Below are 22754 nucleotides of genomic sequence, written 5' to 3' on the forward strand. Positions count from 1 at the left end.
CTGCCTAACTCTTTTGCCTCTTGACCAAATCCATTGCTTTGCTGTGTGAATTAAATTTTTCTTTAAATAACATTAACATCTCCTTTCAGCATTTTAATTGTATAAATTAAAATTATGTGGATATGTATGATTTGAACACTTCTAATTATCTTCTTTTTGTCATACTGTATCTTCACATTAACTTTTTTGAAACAGGGTCTTACTATGTAATTCAGACTGGTATCAAACTCTTATAATTGTTCTATCATAGCCTTTCTTGGACTGGGATTACAAGAACATGCTACCAGATGTCCACTCTTCTGACAGATTCTTTCTGTTCTTAATTCCTCCTGAGTTACTTAGAAGGGTACCATGACAGTATCCTGTTTTTATATTAATTTTATGGTATAATATTTTTGTTATTGTTGTTGTTCTGAGCTGCCATCAAAACCCAGGCTCTACAAAAGAGTTTATCTCTTACACGTACTTTAACCTATTTAAATGTTTCCTTAGCATGTTTATGTAGGTGGACTTTTAGTACTTTGTGGGATATAAATCTTTCTCCTACCCTTTTCCCAGTCTTTCAACCTTCTGACACCAGATAAGAGAGAAAAAAGTATAGAGGGGAAAGGAAATATCCCTGTGTGAAGTCAGCAGTCACAAAGAGGAGGAAGTCATTGATAGGGTACTTCCTGCTGATGGAGGGCATTGAGTTCCTTTGAGTAAGTTTGATCTTTGCTGTTAGGATATCTAATTTCTTCTTGTTTCTTCTTTGGTCAAGACTACTTAACAAACAGCAACCAATAACCCAAAAACCTCTTAGGGATCTAGCATTTATATTCCTTCTGAAAAGTCCCCAGTGTACGGTGTAACATCATAGAATTGCAGAAATGTATCTGCAGCTGGCAACATCACGCCCCTGCTAGAGCACGCGGCAAATCATAGTCAGCTGCTGTGGATGATCTGAAGCTGCCCCACATCCCACACCTGAGATTAAAATGAAAACATATTCTTATTTCTGTATTTTTTAAAGAAACCAAAACTTGAAAATATACACTGCATATCTATTTATTTTACAATGTATTTAGAGTTTAAAAGCACCACCAGCCACCTTTTTATTTGTGTTATTATAAATAGTATGCTAATAAAACAATAGGATAATAAAACTTGAGTTTTATATTTACTGTACTCCAATGACAATCCCTACTTTTATGAACTAATAAATTTTATTTAAGGTTAATCTAAATAGTAGCCCTACATGCTGGCTTCTTGCAGATTTCAGCATTTCATTTTTACTGCTTACTGATCCATACTAGAGTTTATATTTGGGTAAGATTTTTTTGTTTTGTTTTTTACTTTTTGTTTTTGAGACAGGCTGCTGTTTTCTTCCTATAGCCTAGGCTGGCTTTGAACTTGTGATCCGCTAGCCTGAATTTCCAGAGTGCTGGGATTACAGATTACACTACCCCACCCCACCCTTCAGGCTACAACCATAGATTGCATTCCCTGTTACAATACACAGGTGGAATACTAAATGAAATACTATGTTTTGGTGTTCTGTGAGTAAATAGTAACAAGTTTATTCTTATCTTTAGCAGTAAATAGTTTAGTTTGTTTTACTTTTTTGCTTACAATAAATTGTCTTTAAATTTACTTTTTACTATAGTGGAAGAAATAAGCCTGTATTCATTTAATATGTAAATCAGTTTATATAGTAGATAGCATGTTTGTTTATGATTGTTATACCTAATGTATTTGATTATTATTTTATTATTAGTAGAAGTAGTAGTTGTTCTCTTTCTCTTTCCCTTCCTCCCATCCTTCTGTTTCCCCTCTTCTGAGTGCTTTGTTCTTATGTTGTACTAAAGCTTTTCTTTGAAGCTATATCATTACTATGGTGGTATTCACTTTGCATACTGCCTATGCGGTTGAATGTTGCACCAAGATGAAAGTTAATGTTTTTGACTTATTTGTGCTTTCTCCTTATTTTGGTGATTTGAAACTTCAAAAAGAAAGAAAGAAACCAAGTTAAAATAGATTTCTGAGCTTGTCACTTAAAGTCTATGCTTTATCTCTTGTCAGGTCTAACAGACTTCTTAGTGTAACGGCAAACCCCACACAGTTGTTCAGGGCCAGGATGTTTCAGCTCTCTAGATTACATCCTAATTAGCCTTTGCCTACACAAGCTAGCAATGTCTTTGTTTCTTCATAAAGGAATGAATAGGCTCACTATAATTAGGCAAACTAAGTAAAGAACATTGCATACTACCTGGCACACATGGGTATAAGTGTTTTAGAACATATTTTCATACTATACCATCTGTGTTCTAGTTTGATTTCTGTTGCTGTGACTAAAAACCCTCTGATCAAAGCAACTTGGAGAGGAAAGAGCTGACTTGGCTCACACTTCCAGGTCACAGTACCTCACTGAGGAAAGATGGGGCAGGAACTGAGGGGAATGATTGCTTAGACTCATCTCTGGCTTCTCCGTTAGCTAGCTTTCTTTCTTTCTAACTTTATTTTTTTATTTAATTTTTAAATTTTATTTATTCACTTTACATCTTGCTCACTGCCCCCTCCCAGTCACCTCCTCCCCTTTTCCTCTGAGCAGGTAGGGATCCCCCTAGGTTTTCCCTCTGACTCTGGCACTTCAAGTCTCTGTGAGGCTAGGTGCTTCCTCTCCCACTGAGGCTAGACAGGGCAGCCAAACTAGAAGAACGTATCCGACATATAGGCAACAGCTTTTGGGATAGCCCCTCTTTTAGTTGTTTGGGACCCACATGAAGGCCAAGCTGCACATCTGCAACATATAAGCAGTACATGCCATATGGGGAGGCCTAGGTCCAGCCCATATATGTTCTTTGGTTGGTGGTCTAGACTCTTGAGAGCCCCAAGGGTCCAGGTTAGTTGACTCTGTTGGTCTTCCTATGGAGTTCCTATCCCCTTCGGGGCACAGTCCTTCCTCCTGTTCTTCCATAAGAGTCCTCAAGCTCCATCCACTGTTTGACTGTGGGTGTCTGTATCTGCCTGAGTCAGCTGCTCGGTGGAGCCTCGCAGAGAGAGGACAGCATACTTCTGTCTGTAGCATAACAGTATCATTAATAGTGTTAGGAATTGGTGCTTGCCCATGGGTCTCAGGTTAGGCCCGTTATCGGTCAGCTGTTCTGCCCCCTCCCCTGTGCCTGTGTTGATTGTAGACAGGATAAATTTTAGGGGAGAGCTTTGTGAGTGGGTTGCTGTCTCTATCGCTACAAAGGGGTTCCTATCTGGCTATGGGAGGTGGCCTCTTCAGGTTCCATATCCTCAGCATGGACTCTCCTTTATCCTACATCATCCTGGAGATGCCCTGTACCTCCTCACCCCTGTCAGTTGTAGATTTCCATTCATTTTCATGGCCATCTATCCATCTCTCTTGTAATACTGAATCCCCCATCCCCTCCCTCCCCATTTCCCCTCCATCTGCTTCTTAGGGCTATTTTAATCCCCTTTCTAAGCGAGATTCAAGCTTCCAGGCTTGAGCCTTCTTGTTTAGCTTCTTTGGGTCTGTGGGTATATCATGGGTATCCTGTACTTTTTGGTTAACATCCACTTATCAGTAAGTACACACCATGCATGTCCTTTTGGGAATGCATTATCTCACTCAGGATATTTTCAAGTTCCATCCATTTGCCTGCAAAATTCATGTTGTCTTGGTTTTTGATGGCTGAATAGTATTCCATTGTGTCGATGTGTCACATTTTCTTATCTGTTCTTCAGTTGAGGGACATATACGTTGTTTCCAGTTTCTAGCTATTAGGAATAAAGCTGCTGTGAACATAGTTGACCAAGTGTTTTTTGAGATGTTGGAGTATCTTATAAATCCAGGACCTACCTACCTAGGAATAGTATCTCCCACAGTGGGCTCCCTCCCACATTAATCATCACAAACATTTCTGCAGGCCAATATGATTGAAGCAATTCTTGCATTGAGTTTCCCTCTTCCCGGGTGACTCTAAAGTTGTATCAAGTTTACAACAAAAATTAGCCAACATCAACTGTCGGCCTTATATTTATTAAGTACATTAAATGGTCTCCTTTGTCTTCAAGGGAACACTAGATTGAAAAGGTGATCATGTGCAGATTTTCTTTGTAAGGGCGTGGGGGAAAAAGGTTCAAGAGATTTCTCTCTATCCCTGGGTAAAAAACAAAAACTGTCTCACTGATGTCCTCACATTTTTTAGAAGAATTTTTAGAAACTTACCTGTTGTTTAATTCTGATCTACCTATGTTCTAATCACTGTTTTCTGTTTGTAAAAGTGGCTAGGTCTGGATCATTACTGGGCTTCTGTTCTGTGCCTTAGCCTCTCTCCTTGTTTTATCTTTGTTCTCTGAAGTGGTAAATGAGCGTGTTTGCCTACTGAGTTCCTGACCCATGGCAGAGTGCTTCCCAGTGTGTGCACATTAGTTTAGCTGACTGTTTCAGTTGTTCTTTGTGAATAATTCCTTCAATTTTCAAGTTTTATTTTCAAGTAGCATTTTTGTTAGACTGATTGTATAAATTATTCTTAGGGTTATTAAAAATTAATAGAACAAATTGTCTCAATTATTCACAGTGTTGGTTTGTCATGGCAGCATTCTTAACATGATTCCTGCATATGTAATCATTGTTTTTATAAGTAGAGTGTAGACATGGGTGAGGAAGAATTAAAACATCTACTTCGTTGAAGGAAATTGGGATGGAGTTTAATTATATTAGTAAATACCATGATTAAAATAGTACAATATAATCTAAAAGAATAATTATGATCTAATCTGTAATCATTTCAAACATGAGTAGCAACAAATATTGTTTAATAATAACTCTCACACAATATGAGTTATATTAAAGTTTTTGAAGCAATAGATGAAATTAAGCTTCATTAACTAATTTTAAACTTTTTTTAGGTAAATGAATTGGTGGATGCCAGAGATGCCGGCCTTGGTGCTTGGTTTGAAGCACATATACATAGTGTTACTAGAGCTTCTGATGGACATTCACGTGGCAAAACTCCACTGAAGAATGGCAATTCTTATAAAAGGACTAATGGAAATGTAAATCATAATTCCAAAGAGAACACAAATAAATTGGACAATGTGCCCTCTACGTCTAATTCAGACTCAGTTGCTGCTGATGAAGACGTTATTTATCATATCGAGTATGATGAGTAAGTGCTCATATCATTGAGGACTTCGTGTTTTCCTGTATAGAAGCGAAGCTTTGCGTTTCAGGATTATTCTGAATAGTCTTTCTGAAGAAATCATTTAGCGGTCATGTTCGGTCTTTGTTTCTGCTTGTTTAGGTATTGTTATCCAACAGTAAGGGCCCTTTACCCGTCAGTCATCTCTGACTTAGATGTGGCTTGTTCTTAATCATCCTACTATTGGCTTGTTTTAGCATGTTCAGATTTCTATTTGTCTGTTAGGTTTTGGTTATATTTAATATTTTAGGAAACATTGTAATAGCTATAAGAATAAGGCAACAAATACTGAAAACTGTTTTTAATTGAGATAATTTACATACATCTTAACCATTTGAAGAAAATAATTCATTGACTTTTAATATGTCCAAAGATTATGCATTGTCACAAAGTTTAGAACTTTTCCATCTTTCTCACCCCAAATAAGAAATCTCATATGAATTGACAGCCATGCTCCTGTCTCTGTTTCTAGATAAAGTTATGTTCTAAAATATTATGAGGGATGTTGGCCTTAAGAGCCTAGATTCTAGCACTAAATTTTGTTATTAAAATTGTGGATCAAAAGTTATTGGCACACACTTAAATAATTTAAGCACACAGAAACTTTTTGCCATGTGCTGTGAGCTCAAATCTTAAAATGGGCTGTGCATTTTTATAGTACAAGATGGTTAGAACAAAACTTAGAGGGTCTGGAAGATGATTCGGGTTAGGAGAATTTACTGCTCATCCACAGGGCCTAGCTCCAGTTCCCACATAGTCACAACTGTCTATAACTATAGTTCCAAGAACACCCAGGTCCCTCTTCTGGCCTCTGTGGGAACCAGGAACGCATGTGATGCACAGACGTACATGTGGCCAAACAGCCATATACATACAATCGTAATGATAACAGTAATGGTAGTAATAAAGAAAATTTTAAAGGAGAAAGCAACAACAAACAGCTTGGTAGAAACTCACTTTCAGGATAACTGGAAGCAACAGTAGACACCTTTAGTCGTCACTTTTCTAATCCTTGTGGTTTGGGCTAGCTTACCAATACTACTTACCTCAAATGAATCATCAGTCTACTTTAATCATAGCTCTTGGTAATGGAACCAACAGTCAGAATACATATTATAGTAATGGGCTTGTCCGGGACTAGTAATATTGGTGAGATGGTGTTAGTGTAGGAGGGTCTGGGGTCAGGGGTCATGATGATGGTGAGTAGTCTCTGGATTTAATGAATGCTGGGGCTGAGAGCATGAAGACAAATTACTAGAGTGGTAGACTTAGCTTGGCTACTGCCAACACATAATGTTTTAAGTTTTTGAAAGAGTTTTATCTTAATAAACAGGCATGTGTATAGATGTTTTGCCTATAGTATGTGTGCAAACCACTTGTGTGCCTAGTGCCCACAGAGGCCAAAAGAGGGTATCCTTGGAAATGGAGTTATAGATGTTGTGAGCTGCAGTGTTGGTGCTAGGAATCAAACCCAGATTTCTAGAAGAGCAGCAAGTGCTCTTAATCACCGAGTCACCCCTCCAACATCAAGGTTTATCTTTTGATAAACTGGAAAGATAGCTAGGAAAACTGCTACCTGAGGTTTATTCTGTCTAAGAAGTATTATAATTTGGCAAAAAGTATGATACAAGATAGCACAGATAGGAATTGAACCTGAAGCTTTAAACACAGTGAGCTGGTGCCAATCAATCTTACAGTTTGGGAAGTCTTTGATGATGGATGATTTAGGACTAAAACTACCAAAGGGTAGGCCTGTACTTTATGTGAGTGTTAGAACACAATGCAGAACTTTCATGTTTATTTAGCTGAGGTTTTTTTTTTTTTTTAATGCTGAAAATTTTCTTGATTAGAATCAATGCTAGAAACGAGTTAAACCCTGTGAACAATCTTTTCACAGGGTTTGCCTAAAATCATCGGGAAGTACAAATGTTTACATTATGAACCATAACTGTAGCAAAATTATAGTTATAAAATAGCAACAAAAATAATTTTATGGTTGGGGTCACCACCATATGAGGAACTGTTAGGAAGGTTGAGAACCACCAGTCTAAATACATGTATAAGAAATCTACAATAAATTTTACATGATGGAATTAAATGCCTCACCTCTGGCGACTTAAAGATAATTATTTATATAGCTGGACTTTTTTGTGAAATAAAAGATACCAGAAACTTAGTAGAAGATGTCATAACATCTTTTACAAAGAGAAAACTATTCTTTTATAAATTCCCTTTACAACATATAAAGTATGGTATATGCTGTATAAAATAGTTGAGCTCCTGGAGCTCCTGTAACAAAATCCTTGGTAACAGAAGGCTGGTAGAAACATGTAAGATGAATCATGACATAACATGGAGGGGTCATACATTTTCTTAAAGCATTGTAGCTTGTAGAAGAATGAATTTTTTTTTTTTTTTTGGTTCTTTTTTTCGGAGCTGGGGACCGAACCCAGGGCCTTGTGCTTCCTAGGTAAGCGCTCTACCACTGAGCTAAATCCCCAACCCCGAAGAATGAATTTTAAAGTAGATTAACTACCTGTTGACTTTAATACATCACCAGACAAGTCTGTCTTTGGTGGAGAATGCATTGAAACGAATTGTGGTAGAGGAGTGGCACAAATTTACTTATCCCCTCCCCACTTTTCTTTCCATTTAGTCAGCCGGCTATGGGAGCACACATGAATGTCAGTACTCGGAAAGCATGGGTTTAGGGTCACCCTGAGCCACAAATCAAGTCCTTATTTTATTTTATTTTTATTTATTTTGTTTTGTTTTCTGGGATAGCATTTCTCTATATAATAGCCTTGCCTGTCCTGGACTCGATTTGTAGACCAGCCTGCCCTTGAATTCACAGAGATCTGCCTGCTTCTGCCTCCCGAGTGCTGATGATATTAAAGGCATGTGCCACCATGGCTTCAAGATCCTACTTCTAAAATAAACAGAACATAACCAATGAAGCAAAGGAAAATAAATAGGGTCCTTCTTTGTTGCTCAGTTAGGCCAAATTTCTGGTCTAATACAGTCCTTTTTTTCAGCCTCCAGAGTACCTAGGGGTACTGACTTGTACCACTATACAAGCTGTACTAAATCATTTTTGCTGGCTTGCAAGATTCAAGGGAGGCAATAGGAGGCAACATGGCTGTCAAGAGGATGATGACAGTAATTGTACTGGACTGGATGTTCCCTGTGGGGAATATTGTCTTCCAGCTCCAGTGTCTTAAAACAGCACCTACATGACTAGTTGTATATACAGAGTAGAACCTAAATGCAAGACTGTCGTGAAGAACAGTGGAGAACCACATCTTTAACTTGGAGAACTTGAATTATGATAAGCTCTTCCTGTAAAAGCTCCATCTAGGAGGTCCTATACAATAATACAGAAATACCCAAACTTCACATCTTTGAAGAGAAAGAATAGTTTGACTTGAGACATGGTGGTTGAATAAACCGTGGTCGGTTTTTCAGCTCTAGACTGGGATACATACAGAAGATATGTTGTAAAGAAAATTAGTAAAATTAGTCATTTAGTTAGTAAATGACTTTAGTCTTCACTATAATTTTTATCTTCAGAGCACATAGGATGTTGTAAATATGCTATTAACCATCCTATGTCTGATACTATCACTACAGTTTCTTCAGTGACTGGTGTTTTTGTTTATTACATTAAGCTTTTAATTGCGTTTTTAACTTCAAAGTGGTGCAGTGTAGATTGGTTAAGTGCAATAGCTTAATAGCCTGTGCTTATCACTTTAAAATGGAATTGCTCAAAAGTTGCTTTCATTTTAATCAATTAGTAATTACTTTTGAGGCAGTCTTCAAACTCCTGGATTTGTGATTCTCCAGACAGTTTCCAGAGTGTTAGGGTAGCAGTACCTGGATGAACGACTCCTCACTCCCCAGGAGTTGGAGATTGGGGTTTGAACTCAGGGATATAGCAAACTAGGCAACTGCTCTAAGTAAACCCCTAGCCCTTTGAAAAGCTATTTTATAATAAAAATCATATCTAACATATTTTTAAACCATATGAATTCTCAGTCTGAGAAGGGAAACTCATTGGGGAACAGAATGACTTGAGAATCAGATCAAGATACATAGGCATTTTTTGCATCAATTCCTTTCTACTTACAGCAGAGATGACAGTTTTTAATCTATATGAAAATGATAAATGTTCCAGATTTTCTTTTAAAGATAGAAAGATTTTAAAAACGAACCAAGAAATCTTGAACTAGGAGTCATTGACACTTTCTCTATCAAATTATAGATACATGCCAGATGTGGTAGCACACGCCTTTGATCCCAGCACTTGGGAGGCAGAGGCAGGTGGATCTCTGAGTTCAAGACTCGCTTGGTCTACATAGTAAGTGCTAAGACAGCCAGGGCAATATAGAGACTCTATTTTTAAAACTCAAAGGGGTGTGTGTGTGTGTGTGTGTGTGTGTGTGTGTGTGTGTGTGTGTGTGTTTGTGTGTGTGTTTGTGTGTGTGTTTTAGAGAGAGAAAATGTGTTCGTGTAAAAGTTAATGTTGACATGTTTTTAAGATGTTATATTTTTCTGATGTTTATATATATAATATAATATATATCTTGAAAATTCCTCGATGAATATAGGCTCAATTGCTAAAGGCTTCTTGTGAAGAATGTGTAGCTTGTCAGTATTATAGCATGGGTTAGGCCATTATTAATGATTTACGTCTTATGGCAGCTAATGTAAATAAAGTGGATCTGTGGTTAACAAAGTGTCTGACACAAAAGTAGTTGTTTTTTACCTCCCCTCTAATATTACCTCTTAATTTATTAGAATCTTACTAACATGGTATTTGAAGAGAAATTTATTATCTGGAGATTTAGATTTTAATGAATTCTTAAGGTGTTTTTAAAAACACCTTAGAGGCCGTACACAATTTACCTGTGAGGAAAGTTGTCTCCCTTCTTCACAGTAAAATCCTGAGTCCTAGGGAAACATGAGGGCTAGGAAAAGTCCTGACTAAGAGACATGCTGCCATGCTGGTTTATGTAGTACTGTGAATCAAATACAAGACTTCGTATCCTTTAGACAACAACTCTACCAACTGAACTCTGTCTTCAACCCTGAAAACAAACTCTCTTGATGGTGTTATACAAAGAAAGTAAAATGGAGAAGGATTAAAAGTAATGATATGTCAAAGGAATATAAGCAATTTCAAATCATTAAGTGTTAAAGAAAAGGAAATGAACAGGTTTTTCCTTATTTCATTTTGGTAAGATTATCCCCATTTAGTTTTATGGCATCCTGAATATTATTTATTCCTGTCATATATCCTTTAAATAGCCAAGATGTTAAAAAATTCAAATGACATTTTAAAGGTCATCTAACAGGTAATTACAAAGCTGGGACAGTAATCTTGGGTAAGTAGAGGTCCTCAGAGACTGATGATACCTGTAACACTAAGGGGAGAGAATTCTGAGGACAGCCATTTTTCTCTGTTTTTAATAAGTAATATGTGTGGGATAGAATATAGTCTCATGGTGTCCCCTTTGTGGGTTGGAGAGGTAGAGGGTCAGTATATCTCTAACCCTATCTGGAAGTCACTCTGCTCATTATGTATCCTGAACTGGCTTCAAACTCCTTCTTGGGAGGCATCCTGTCTCTGCATGTGGTTGCTGGAACTCTAGGCTTGCAAACCTTCCATTCCTTGTTAGATAATGGCAAGTCTTTTTTTTTAAATACATGTGAATGTTTATGTGTATGGGGTACCTGGGGCTGGTTCAGAGGCCAACCTTGGGTATCATCCTTAAAAACACCATGCACCTCCTTTGAGACAGGATTTCTTACTGGCTTTGAGCTCACCATTTAGGGTAGACTGGCTGGCCATTGAGCCCCAGGGATCTCCTAGTTTCTGCTTCCCTGGTGTTGGGATTACAACTGTGAACCATCATACCCAATTTTTTCATGCGTACTGGGGCCTGAATTTATGTTCTCATGTTTGTATGGCAAACACTTTACCACCTGAACTCTTTCTCCATCCTTTGATAATGTTAAAATTTATGTACCAAACTCTAAGATAATTTCTTACATGGATACTCACATAATTTATAGCATAGTGGTAGTTACATGAACTCCTGAGGAAACCAACTCCATTGCATAATTTTTCAAAGGTTCCATTCATGAAATTGTATGGCTCCAGAGCCAAAGAGTTTTCCAAAGGTCAGAAGGTCAGATCCTCTGCAGTTGGAGTTAGAGGTAGTTGTGACCCACCCAAAAGGGGTGCTGGAAACTGAACTTTGGTCCTCTGGAAGAAGAGAGAGTGCTCTTAACCACTGATTGATGTCTTCAGCCTGTTTTATTGAGTTAGGGTCTCATATAGCTCAGGCTGGCCTTGAACTTGCTTTGTAGCTGAGACAGACTTAACATTCCCAATCTGTCCCCCAAGTGCTGGGGTTATAAACATGTATCACACCGAGGTTTCAAGTTCTTTATCTTTAGAATAATGTTTAATGTCTCATATCTGTTTGCCAAAATAATTGACATCAGGCATTCTTTTGTTTGTGGGACATGGTAATGGATATAAAATATATCATATGTATATATGTCATGTTGCTTTTGTGTTGAGATTTTTTCATAATATGTAAGTGGTCATATTGAAATTGGGGGTTGGACACTTGGATCCATAGAAATGTTGCAGTCAGTAGAGGGTCTGTCACTGTAGCCCGTGTGTTTTGGGAACTTAGAGGTCCACTGCTCAAGCCTCATGAGTCCTGGTATGACAGATATGGGCCTTGACTTAAGGCAAACATGCTATGGGTAAGAAGGATTGGATGAATTAGTGTTGGAGGTTAACTGTAAGCATGTTAAGAGGAATTGAAGTGGTGCTTGTAATTGCTGTCACTGTTACTGTATTTGAAGCTATTCTTAGCCTGTGGTGCATGTCTTTGAGTAGTCTTAGTTAGGACTACTGCAAATAGAATCTAGAGAGGCAATTGAGAATAAACCATTAATGCTTTTTGATGGAAGTAACTTTTCTATAAAGTAGCAAAATGTGGGGTGTTTTGAGAATATTGATGTGTTGTGATCTTTTTAAAAATTCAATCTTGTCAAATATAATGATTTCTAGATTTTGATAGAAACGTTTTTAAGTAATGTCTGTCATGTTGATCTTGAGTAGAGTCAGTCTTGCTGCAGTGACTAATTGTCCTATTTCTTGTTTGTGACTAATGTGTTAACCAAAGATTGCCAAGTCTATTTTTCTAGTGTTCTATGGATTACAAGGTTCTGAGACATTAGTTGTACATGTGACATCATTATTGCCTTGAGTTGTGAGAACTTTGTTCTCAAAAAGAAGCTTTACACATATGAGTTGGGTTTGACTTTTTAAATATGTATCATTTCTTTACATGAGTGTGTTTTGCAAGGTGGTCAGAAATAATTGTAGATTTTATCCAAATGAGTTATTTAGGATACATATTCCTGAGGTGCTCCTTCCTCGTACCTGTACTAGGTAACCTGAGGAAAACACGGAAGTCTGTTCTTCAAATAGAGATCCCAAAGCCTATTAAATAATATAAGGAACAATATATATATTATATTATGCAATAAACTGAGTATTTTGTTTGAGTTGCAATCTTTAGTTTATTAGTAAGATTTTTAATTAATTGAAACTCCTGTACATGCATGTGTCTTGATACAATCCACATTCCATTTCATTCCATTCAACTTTTTTCCTACTTGGCCACATTTCCCTCCTAACTTTATGTGTCGTCCCCACCCCCCAAAAGCTCTGAGCCCAGTGCTGCCTATATATGCATTGGTCTAGAATCATCTGCTGGAGAATAAATAGCTTCTCGGGGGTCAGGGGTACATCCCTAAAGAAAAAATTCCTTTTCTCTCCCAGCATCCATCAGTTGCCAGTAGTCCTCATTCAAGGGTGGGACTTCATGTCCCCCATGTATCCACCGCTGGGCTCTTCGCCGGCTTGATCTCATGAGAGTGTTACATGAGCATTCACAGCTGCTCTGAGTTTAGTTGTGTGTGTGATGGGCCTATCGTGTTCAGTCCGCATATACTGTTTGCTGTGGGTGTCTTTTACTGTAGCTCTTGGCTATCATCTTTCCATCCTCTCTTCTGTGATGATCCCTGTGCCTTGGGATGAGGTTTTGGTAGGGACATCCATTTAGAACTGGGTGGTGGGACAGTCTAGCTCTTTACCACTCTCAACAGCTGTGAGTCTCTGTATTGATCACCATGTGCCAGAAGATGCTTCTCTGATGAGAGATGAGAACACACGTTTATGGGTATAAAAAGGAGAACTTGGGGTAGTTTAATATTGTGTATAAGATTTGCTTGTTTTAAACTTAAGCTTTTCTGATTTAATTTCTTCCTGTGAACATCTACTTGAGATGTGTTCCTTTTTCTTATAACATTGAAAAAAATACCTAACAGTGGAACACCCTGCCTTTTAAAACTGTTGAGTAAACTCAGGTTACTTTGGTAAGTATTTTTAAAGTGCTATATTTTAGGCTTAGATATTTTTAACCCCGGTTGTGTTTCTGCATTTACAAAAACATCATTGCTAATGTGTTTGGAAATGAGATTTTCATAGAATTTGTAAACCCCCATATAAGCAGTTCTGCGTAACCTGTTTGTAAGCTCTACATTTTAGGTGTCTTAGGATGTCATAACATTTTCTGTTAGAATATGAAATGTTTTCTTTTTGCATGCAGCTTGACATTAAAGATTTTCTAAACTAGAACATGCCTACAGATTAATGGTGTCCTTATTTAAACATATTTCTTCCAGGAAGCAATGTTTTGGAAACATTGTATTTCTGCATTTGAAGAATTTTATTACATTTGGGGCAATGCAACCTTTATTGGGAAAACTTAAGCTTTTGACTTAATTTAAGCCTTATTGAGAATCTAAGTCTCACCAAAGTGGGATCAAGTCCAGGATGTTCTAGCTTGGATCTGTGGAGTAATGCCTTGACTTCCAGGTTCTGAGAAACAGTACTTAGATTCTTCCTCCTGTAGGAATAGAGACTGGACTCTGGGTACAGTAGGAAAGAAGGTGACCTTCATCTACGCTCCAGCTTCTTATGACTACTTTAAGCTTTGTTTTAGAAGTTGTTCAAGCTTCATCTTCCAAAGAATATCTGGTATAGTCGGAAGTTTTCCTCTGTGAAATGCTGGAAGACGTGGCCACCTGCACCGTTCTGTAGTAACTTCAGCCGTACTTTAAGCTTCACGGGAAAGGGAAGATTATATTAGTAATTGCTTATACTTGAATAGGCTTTATCAAATTCTGATATAATTAAAAGTCTAGCGACGTATGGATATTTTACTTGATATTTTAAGAGCACTGAGGGCAAAATTTCAAGTTGAGTATATTTGTCGTTAACTCTATGGAATTTTGGCCCTACTGATAATTTGAATGTAGCTTAAGTGTGTTACCTAGGGGAACCTGTGGTTGAAACTTATCTACTGTGATGGAGTGAGAGCTATTTTGATATCTTTAAAGATAGAACCTACTTTTACGTCTTTAGCTCAATTGCAGAACTGCCCTTGGTCTTTTGACTATATATTTCAGGATAGACTCACTTCCTTCCATACATGCACCCACACTGGAATACTTCATATGCTAACTCCACTTACCAGAGGGGAATCAGTGGGCCCACCTGGTTTAGGATTGTGAATCACCAGAACACAAACTAGAAATAATTTCAAACAAACAAAACCCTTCTTCTCTTATAAAGGTATGCAGCCTCGGTTGTTTTGTTTCAGTGATGCAAGATAGACTAATGTATTTGCCTCTAAAAAAATTCATATTCCATGGATTTTTAAGAAGAGACATAGCACAATCAAAATTGATTTCAAATGTAGTGGTTTCATTATATAATGGTTAATGAGAGCCCTTAGGCTGGAGAATTTATAGCATATGTGAAGCCTTCACATGACCAACCCAGTCAACATTCTAGCATCCTAGCATGTAGGGGAAGGGGTTCATGAGACGTGCACACTAAGCATCTATGAACCCTTGAGGGCTTCTGGATAAGGGAGAGTCAGTTTTATTAAAGGTTGGCCCCTTGTTGGAGGACCACATTTCAGTGGATGGCCCGATATCTGTGAATATATGGGCAGCATAAATTCTACTAGATATGTTATTTGAAAAAGAAAAGAAAAAAAGGACGTGAAGTTGGAGGTGTGGGGATGGAATTAGGTAGCAGTTGGAGTGAATATGATCAAAAACGTTATTCGAAGTTCTCAAAGTAAGAAAGCATGTTATTTACATTCTACAGATCTGTGCATTCTTTTCAGTTTTATTCTGTTATCCATTTCTGGTTTTGTTTCATTGAGGTTAGAAAAGATTATATGATTTTATTTGAAATTTATTAAAATGTTTGTTGTCCAACACAAGGTTTATGATGGAGTACGTTTCATGTGCATTTGGTAAAATAAATGTTTTCCTGTTTTGGGGTAGAATTATATACATTATTGTACATACAATAAATGTTTTTATTTTGTCAGAGCACTAAACTGCCCTTGCCTAGGGTAGATGCCCAGCATGCACATGGTGGCTCACAACCATGCAGGCGCTGGTTCCAGCCACACTTTCTCTCTTTCAGCCTCTGTTTGCACACGGTCCTCATACATACACACTGGCAAAACCACTCTACCCAGAAAATAGGGCTTTTAAAGAGCTTTAATTCTATAAAAGCAGATCTTTTACTTAATGAGCTGAGCATACTTCCAAATATTCTTTAGTGTTATAACTCATACATCCTAAAGGTCACACAGGCTGTCTCAGTGAAAACTTGTTATTTTACCAGGTGAGTGTTGTGGTAAAGTATTAACAATTTCATGTAACAGTACAGGGTGACAGGACGTGTTTCTGTGATCTTGAAGAGGAACAGTGGAAGAAGCAGAAAATGGCCTTGAGTAGGCATGTTACTCTATTGTCAAGTGTAATGAGAGGAACGAACTCTGAAGAGGAAAAGACTCAGTGGTAGATTGCTTGCCTAGCATGCCTGTGCCTAAAGCCCTGGGTTTGATTTTGTTTTTGTCATTTTGCATGTTCCTCTTTACCTCCTACAAAAAATTAGCTAAGAACTAAAAGCAGTTGCCTCTGGGAAATACTTACAAGTCAGGTGTGGTGGGCTGGAGCAGAAGACGGCTTGTTATAAGCCTTGAATTTCAGCATGAATTTTCTGCAGATAGAATGGGGAAGTTAAAAAATGTGGAGAGGCTTTTATGTTTAGATTTTTAACTTGTACTTTTGATTTTGTTAAATCTGTAAACAGGTTGGCAAGTTGAGAGAACAGCATAATAGTTTAACTTCAATCACTGTCAACTCATAGGCCGTTTAGACCTGCATACTTAATTATCAGAGGGTTATTTTGAAGGGAGTCACAGAGTTTAAACCATTTGAGGAGTAAATGGCTTTATATGCGGCTTTAGTATCTATCCCTGGTGGGTATGCTGTTCAGAGGTCCAAGAAAATTCTACCATCAGCTTCAGGAAGTTGAGTTAGCTGATAAGCACAGCATTTGAGCCAAGGTCATAACTCTTTCTGACCAAAACCAAACACAGCAAGACTTGTTGGGCTTGCTTGTCAGTTTCTGTCCAGTGAGGCATTCTGGTTAATTTCTGTACATAGACAGCTGAGTCCTATACCCCCACCTCACCTTTCAGCACAGTTGGCCGTCATCATGGGCTGAGGGCCTTTGTCACCTAGTTAAGATCCTTTGCCATATCTTTATAACTGTCAACCTTCATCTTAATGCCTGCTTCCCAGAACATAAGCCCACAAGTAGGTAAAATGTTTCTTTTTAGCATTTCTAAGAAAGAGCTAACATCTGATCTTAGACTGCCTTCCTTTAAAGGGTCTGTTTATATAGCTGGCTTTGGCTGATATCTGGATATTTAGGTTTTAGGGGAATCTTTTTAGTATAACTTGGGTTGAATATCTGCTTTGGGGGGTCTGGAATTTTGGTATGTACTGTGTATGAATACCTATATGGCCAGCCTTTCGTGACTGTACACTTTAATATGCTGACAAGGTAAAATGTGTTTCGCATGTTACACTTTGGTTGGAGGAAGCATGTCTCTGTGGAACAGAACCCTCAAAGCTTGAATTTAGTGTGTCTAGTTTTTTCTGGTCAGTCTTTTTTTATTATTAATATTTTGGCTGAAGATCATAGCCATAGATAGCTGTGTTCTAATGAGTTCTGGATGTTAATGAATTACTTGGATTATGGATGGGCTTAAAAACTCTTAACACATTAAGTATAATCACAAAACCTAATGATCTTAATAGCAATAATTTGTCAGTGTTTAGAATTCATTCATGCTTCATGTCTATGTAAAATAGAAGTCTTGTGGGGTGGCATTACCTAAATAAGTTGAAAACACTTATCTCCGGCCCTCTATCAGATCTGTGTCAGGATAAGGCTTTCCTTCCATCCTTTACTGTCTGAGCAGAGGCTAATTATTTGGAAGTGTTGCCAAAGGGACTGGCACTGAGGATAAATGGCTAAATGACTCTGAGGCCCCTTGCCAATATTGGAATTTCCTTTACCCAGTTAACTGAAGTGTAGAGACTTGATTGAAATGGGTGATTACAGAGTTCACAGTGTTGGTTCTCATTGATGGTGAGTTAGATATGTTGTGAGAGTCATGGGCTTACATGGCCCTTGTTTGATTCCGAAGATCCAGGACCAGGTGCTGGAGCAGCTTCTAGTTTCAAACCAGCTTGATCCTGAACATGGTACTCGTACTTGGCTAAGGGTCAGTTTTCTTCTGGTAGTTTCTGCCTTATTAATGCTGCTGATTCCCAAGCTTATAACGAATATGTTTGTATTCCTATAGCATGAAGTTAACTTGACTGAAAGGATTTGTGAAAGTTCAATGTTGAGTCTTATTTCCAGAATTCCATTATTGGGCCTGAAGTGCAGCCCGAGAACGTGATTTTCAGTTAGTTAGTCTGTATATGTGGTGATAGCCTGGTTTGTACTCCACACTTTGAAGGGCCATAGCAGTGTGGCTCACCTCAGTTATTGAATAGTTTAGATGTGGAAACAGGTGCTCATTACTTCTTTATAACTAATAATACACAAAGGCAGTAGGTCCTATTTTTTTAGAGGCCAATGTAGTGTTTGCTTGCTGTCTTTGGCTGGATGATGTCAACAAGTTGGGCCTAAAATCAGTCTTTTTCTTTTCTTGTATTGTTGTTTTTGTTTTTTTGTTTCTTTTCTAGACAATTTCTATGTCTACCCTTGGCTATCTTGGAACTTCCTCTGTAAACCATGCTGTCCTTGATCTTGCCTTGATGTACCTGCCTCTGCCTTCTCAAGACGAATTAAAAATGTGCACTGACCCCATCACCTTTAAAACAAATCCTTAAGGAATTAAGGCCAAGGTTCTGTTGAGTGTTTGGTTTGGTTTTTGGTCTTAAGCATTATTAGGGAGCACTACTACATTGAAGAACAATAGTTTTATCAAGAATATTTGCCTGGGGAAATGGAACCTGTTGGGACATGCTAGCTTTGTTCATAAATTAAGTAAATCATGAAACTTGAACTAGCTCTAAGTGTGGGAGAAGCTGACATCTAGGCCTGCTAAAATGATGGTGATGATGATTAACATCTTTTTACATTTATTTTTATTTCATGTGTTTGGGCATTTTGCTTGCACCTTATACGTCTGTGCACCACGTGTGCACCTTGTGCCCACATTCTCAGAAGAGGGTGTCAGTCAGGTTCCTTGGGACTGGAGTTAAAGGCAGTTGTGAAGGGCCGTGTGGGTGCTGGGACCTGAACTCTGGTCCTGGCAGCAAGTGCTTTAATAGAGCAGTAAGTGTCCTTTGCAGCTGAACCACCTCTCTAGTCCCACGTATGCCCCTGCCCCATGTGTACACTAGGTACCTGCAGACGCCAGAAGAAGGTGTGGGATCCCATGGGACTAGAGTTACAGATGGTCGTGAGCTGCCATGTGGGCACTGGACATTGAACCCAGGTCCTCCACTTCCTTTACTGATGAGCCATCTCCCTAGCCCCTATTGAAATAATTCTTAAGTATGAAGCAAGGATTACTATGTTAGTTAAAATCATTACTACATATCATCAAAACCACATTCTCATTTAGGATATTATAACAGCAATATTTGGCAGAATAAATTCATTACATAAAGAGAAACAAACAACAAACCCCAGGCTCTGGGGCTGTGGCTCAGCATTAAGAGCACTTCCTGCTTTTACAAAGACTCTGAGTCTGGCTTCCAGCACCCACACTGTGAATAGTCAGAATTGCCTTCACTTCAGCTCCAGGCGATGTGGTGGCCTCAGCCCGCAGGGTACATAGTCACATATGCTCAGACACACACTGAACAATGCGTCTGGGAAGATCACAGTTCTGTAGAATGATGTGTACAGAACATGGAATGTACTTGCCTAACACTGTAAGCCGTGAAAGTACCTGTGTAGGGCTGTGGGGGAGAGAGTTCATTCGTGTTCACCTGTGAGTTGCAGTACAAGTGAGAAATATACCCAGTAATAAAAGATGTTACTACCTGTTTATGTGTATGTACATGTGAATACAGGTGATCTAGGCTGACTCTAGTTCTCCTCCCCACACCTCTTCAGCACATCTTACCAGCATGTGCTGCCTCCACCAGTGGGAACTCTATTTTTCCTTCAGTTCTGTAAATCAGATCTATGTATGCAGTGCATACAAATTCAGTCTTCTGTGGAAATAATCCTAAGCTCTGTTGTGTGGGTTTTTCCTGTCCTTCAGATATCCAGAGAGTGGTACACTAGAAATGAATGCTAAGGAACTTCGACCACGAGCACGGACCATTTTAAAATGGAACGAACTAAATGTCGGTGATGTGGTAATGGTTAATTACAATGTAGAAAATCCAGGCAAAAGAGGATTTTGGTATGATGCCGAAATTACCACATTGAAGACAATATCCAGGACCAAAAAGGAAGTTCGTGTGAAAGTTTTCCTGGGGTAAGGTTCTTGTCACTAACGCTATTTACCTACTCAATTAGGAGTGTGATTCTCAGATAGGGACATAATTCTCATTAAAGAAGATGGGGTGAGAGAGGAATTTTCATCCTAGAGGGGAATATTTTTATAAACTCTGAGAATTTTTATTACAACTGAATATATCTTCATCTCTAAGGTCAAAGATAATTTTTGGAGAATCTGATATAAAAGCATCTTACTAGAGAAATCTGTGCTTCGTTGAGTTCTTAGAGAGGAAACAGTGACACACAAAGCTAACATTAATGTATTGAACAGTGACACACAAAGCTATCATTAATGTATGAAACAGTGACACACAAAGCTATCATTAATGTATGAAACAGTGACACACAAAGCTATCATTAATGTATGAAACAGTGACACACAAAGCTAACATATTAATGTATGAAACAGTGACACACAAAGCTAACATATTAATGTATTGAACAGTGACACACAAAGCTAACATATTAATGTAACACTGTAGGTGATAGCTTCACCCTTGTCCTCTAGCCTGGGACGTCTCAGGACTTTCCTCAAGTGATAGCTAGTGAGTGTTTTATCATCATCTATTATGATGATGATGATGATGATGATGATGATGATGATGATGATGATGATGATTTTATGGTTGGTGGTCATCACAACATGAGGAACTGTACTAAAGGGTTGCAGCTCTACGTGTGTTTGGTTCTCTACACCACATGGGCATCTCATAATCACTGTAACCGTAACTCCAGTTCTAGGGAATCTGCCCACCTCTGGCCTCTGTGGGCTCCTGTACACGTGTGGAGTGTTAGAATCTAATAGGGCGTCTTTAATTTTAACTTCAGTTAAGTATCACCATTCCCTGGAAATACAAATGTCAAAACCCAAGACTGAGAAGCTTTTGGACAAGTGACTTATGTTCTTAGGCAAATTGCAAGGAAGGAAGAGATAGTATGAAATTTATACATTATAGACTTAATGTACAGTGGAATTTCCTATATGCTTAGGGAGTCAGACAAGCAATACGATTTAAGAAAATTAAGTTAGCTTTGAGAAGACGTGAAGAGGGGTTACTTCTAAGGTAGCATGACAGCTGTCTGCTGTCGTGACTGATGATAACGAAAGGTCCCTACCTCACAGCTGCTTGAGTTACAGGTACCTGTGCTGTTTCTGTGTTATATTTGATAGTAAATTTTTAATAGGAAATTTATAAGAGCCAAAAGCAAATATATAAAACTCTTAAATCCATGTGTTTCAAATGTTTTCTAAATACCAAGCAAAAGCTATGCTTTACAAAGATTAACATGGCTGGAGAAGTAGCACAGGGGGTAAGAGCTGTTGCTCTTGTGAAAGACCCAGGTCAGGCTGGTCACAGCCCACAGGGCAGTCCCGGCACCTGGCTCCTGCACACGCCTGTGTTCAGGCGAGGACCTCGCACAGACCACATACATTCACACAGTTGATGATAGTAGCTTTTAAAGGGAGGAACAAGTTCACAGTCACAATGGGAAATGGAAGAATATGCAAATGAATATAGATTAAAGTAAATGTGGCTTCATATTTGAGAAGATACCTAGTAAGAGGCCATCTTGTTTTTGTCTAGAAGTATTAGAAATATGTTTGAATTTTATTTTAATTAATAGGATGCATTTTCTAGTCTTTATGCTAAATATATAAGACAACTATTTTTTTTACCAGATAATCTAAGTAATAAAGTTTCTGAATTTTCTGTTTCTGATTATTACTCTGAAGTTTTATCTGACTTTGAGGATTAACTGCTACTGAAAACAGTAGACCAGAGTAATTGTAATAGCTATAAGCTCAATCAATTTATAAGTGAGAAAAATATAGTCGATTTCTACAATGAGTTATTATTTTCACCTAATTTAAATGTTGTTTATAGAAGCTAATGTTTCTTCCTCTTTTTAAGCAGGGGTTCTGAAGGAACATTAAATGACTGCCGAGTAATGTTCGTAGACGAAATCTTCAAGATTGAGAAGCCTGGAGCCCATCCTCTTTCCTTTGCAGATGGAAAGTTTTTAAGTATGAGTTTTTCTCTTAGACTTAGACTCGAGGTGCTATGCGATCAAATTTAGTTTTATTGACCATTGAAAACTTTTGAATAGTTATGAAATAGACTATACAAATTCACTTTCTAGGATAAGTGAATAGTAAGCTATTGTTTGTAAAATAGTCTTTCAAGTGCTTCTCCATGTATGTTCTTTTTAAAAAATATATTTTTAAAAAATTATTTATATACATGTGTCCCAGTGTATACTAACTTGATGCCAGAGGACTACATTGGGAAATCTCTTCTACCGTGTGGTTCCTGGGATTTGAACTCAGGTTGTCAGACTTGGTGACAAGTGCTTTTGCCTGCTGAGCCTGAATTGGCCCTCTTTTTGTTTCTGCCAACAATTTTTCTATGTCCTTTTCCAATCCTTAACATCAATATGTGTGTAATGCAATTTGGGGCAACAATATCACTATCCCTGTGTTTATTACTATCAGCACGTGCGCGCGCACATATACACACACGTATACTCATGGGCCCATTTCATAAATCTGGCGTGAA

The 22754-nt window shown here is 38.1% G+C and overlaps 1 protein-coding gene across 5 annotated transcripts in view; it reads left to right on the forward strand.

Moving 5' to 3' along the window:
- Positions 1-22754, forward strand: part of Uhrf2 (ubiquitin like with PHD and ring finger domains 2) — a 62994-nt gene that overhangs the window by 20837 nt on the left and 19403 nt on the right. For 4 of the 5 annotated variants that reach the window (XR_015627137.1, NM_001107585.1, XM_087564027.1 and 1 more), the window contains 3 exon segments: positions 4903-5162; positions 19955-20173; positions 22113-22222. Coding sequence is in view for 4 of the 5 variants with exons in the window: in NM_001107585.1 (NP_001101055.1) it covers positions 4903-5162; positions 19955-20173; positions 22113-22222 (589 nt within the window). In the remaining variant the exon portion in view is untranslated. 5 annotated transcript variants of the gene reach the window in all.

This window comes from Rattus norvegicus, chromosome 1 (genome assembly GCF_021556685.1).
Source record: "Rattus norvegicus strain SHRSP/BbbUtx chromosome 1, alternate assembly SHRSP_T2T, whole genome shotgun sequence".
NCBI classification, from domain to species: Eukaryota; Metazoa; Chordata; class Mammalia; order Rodentia; family Muridae; genus Rattus; species Rattus norvegicus.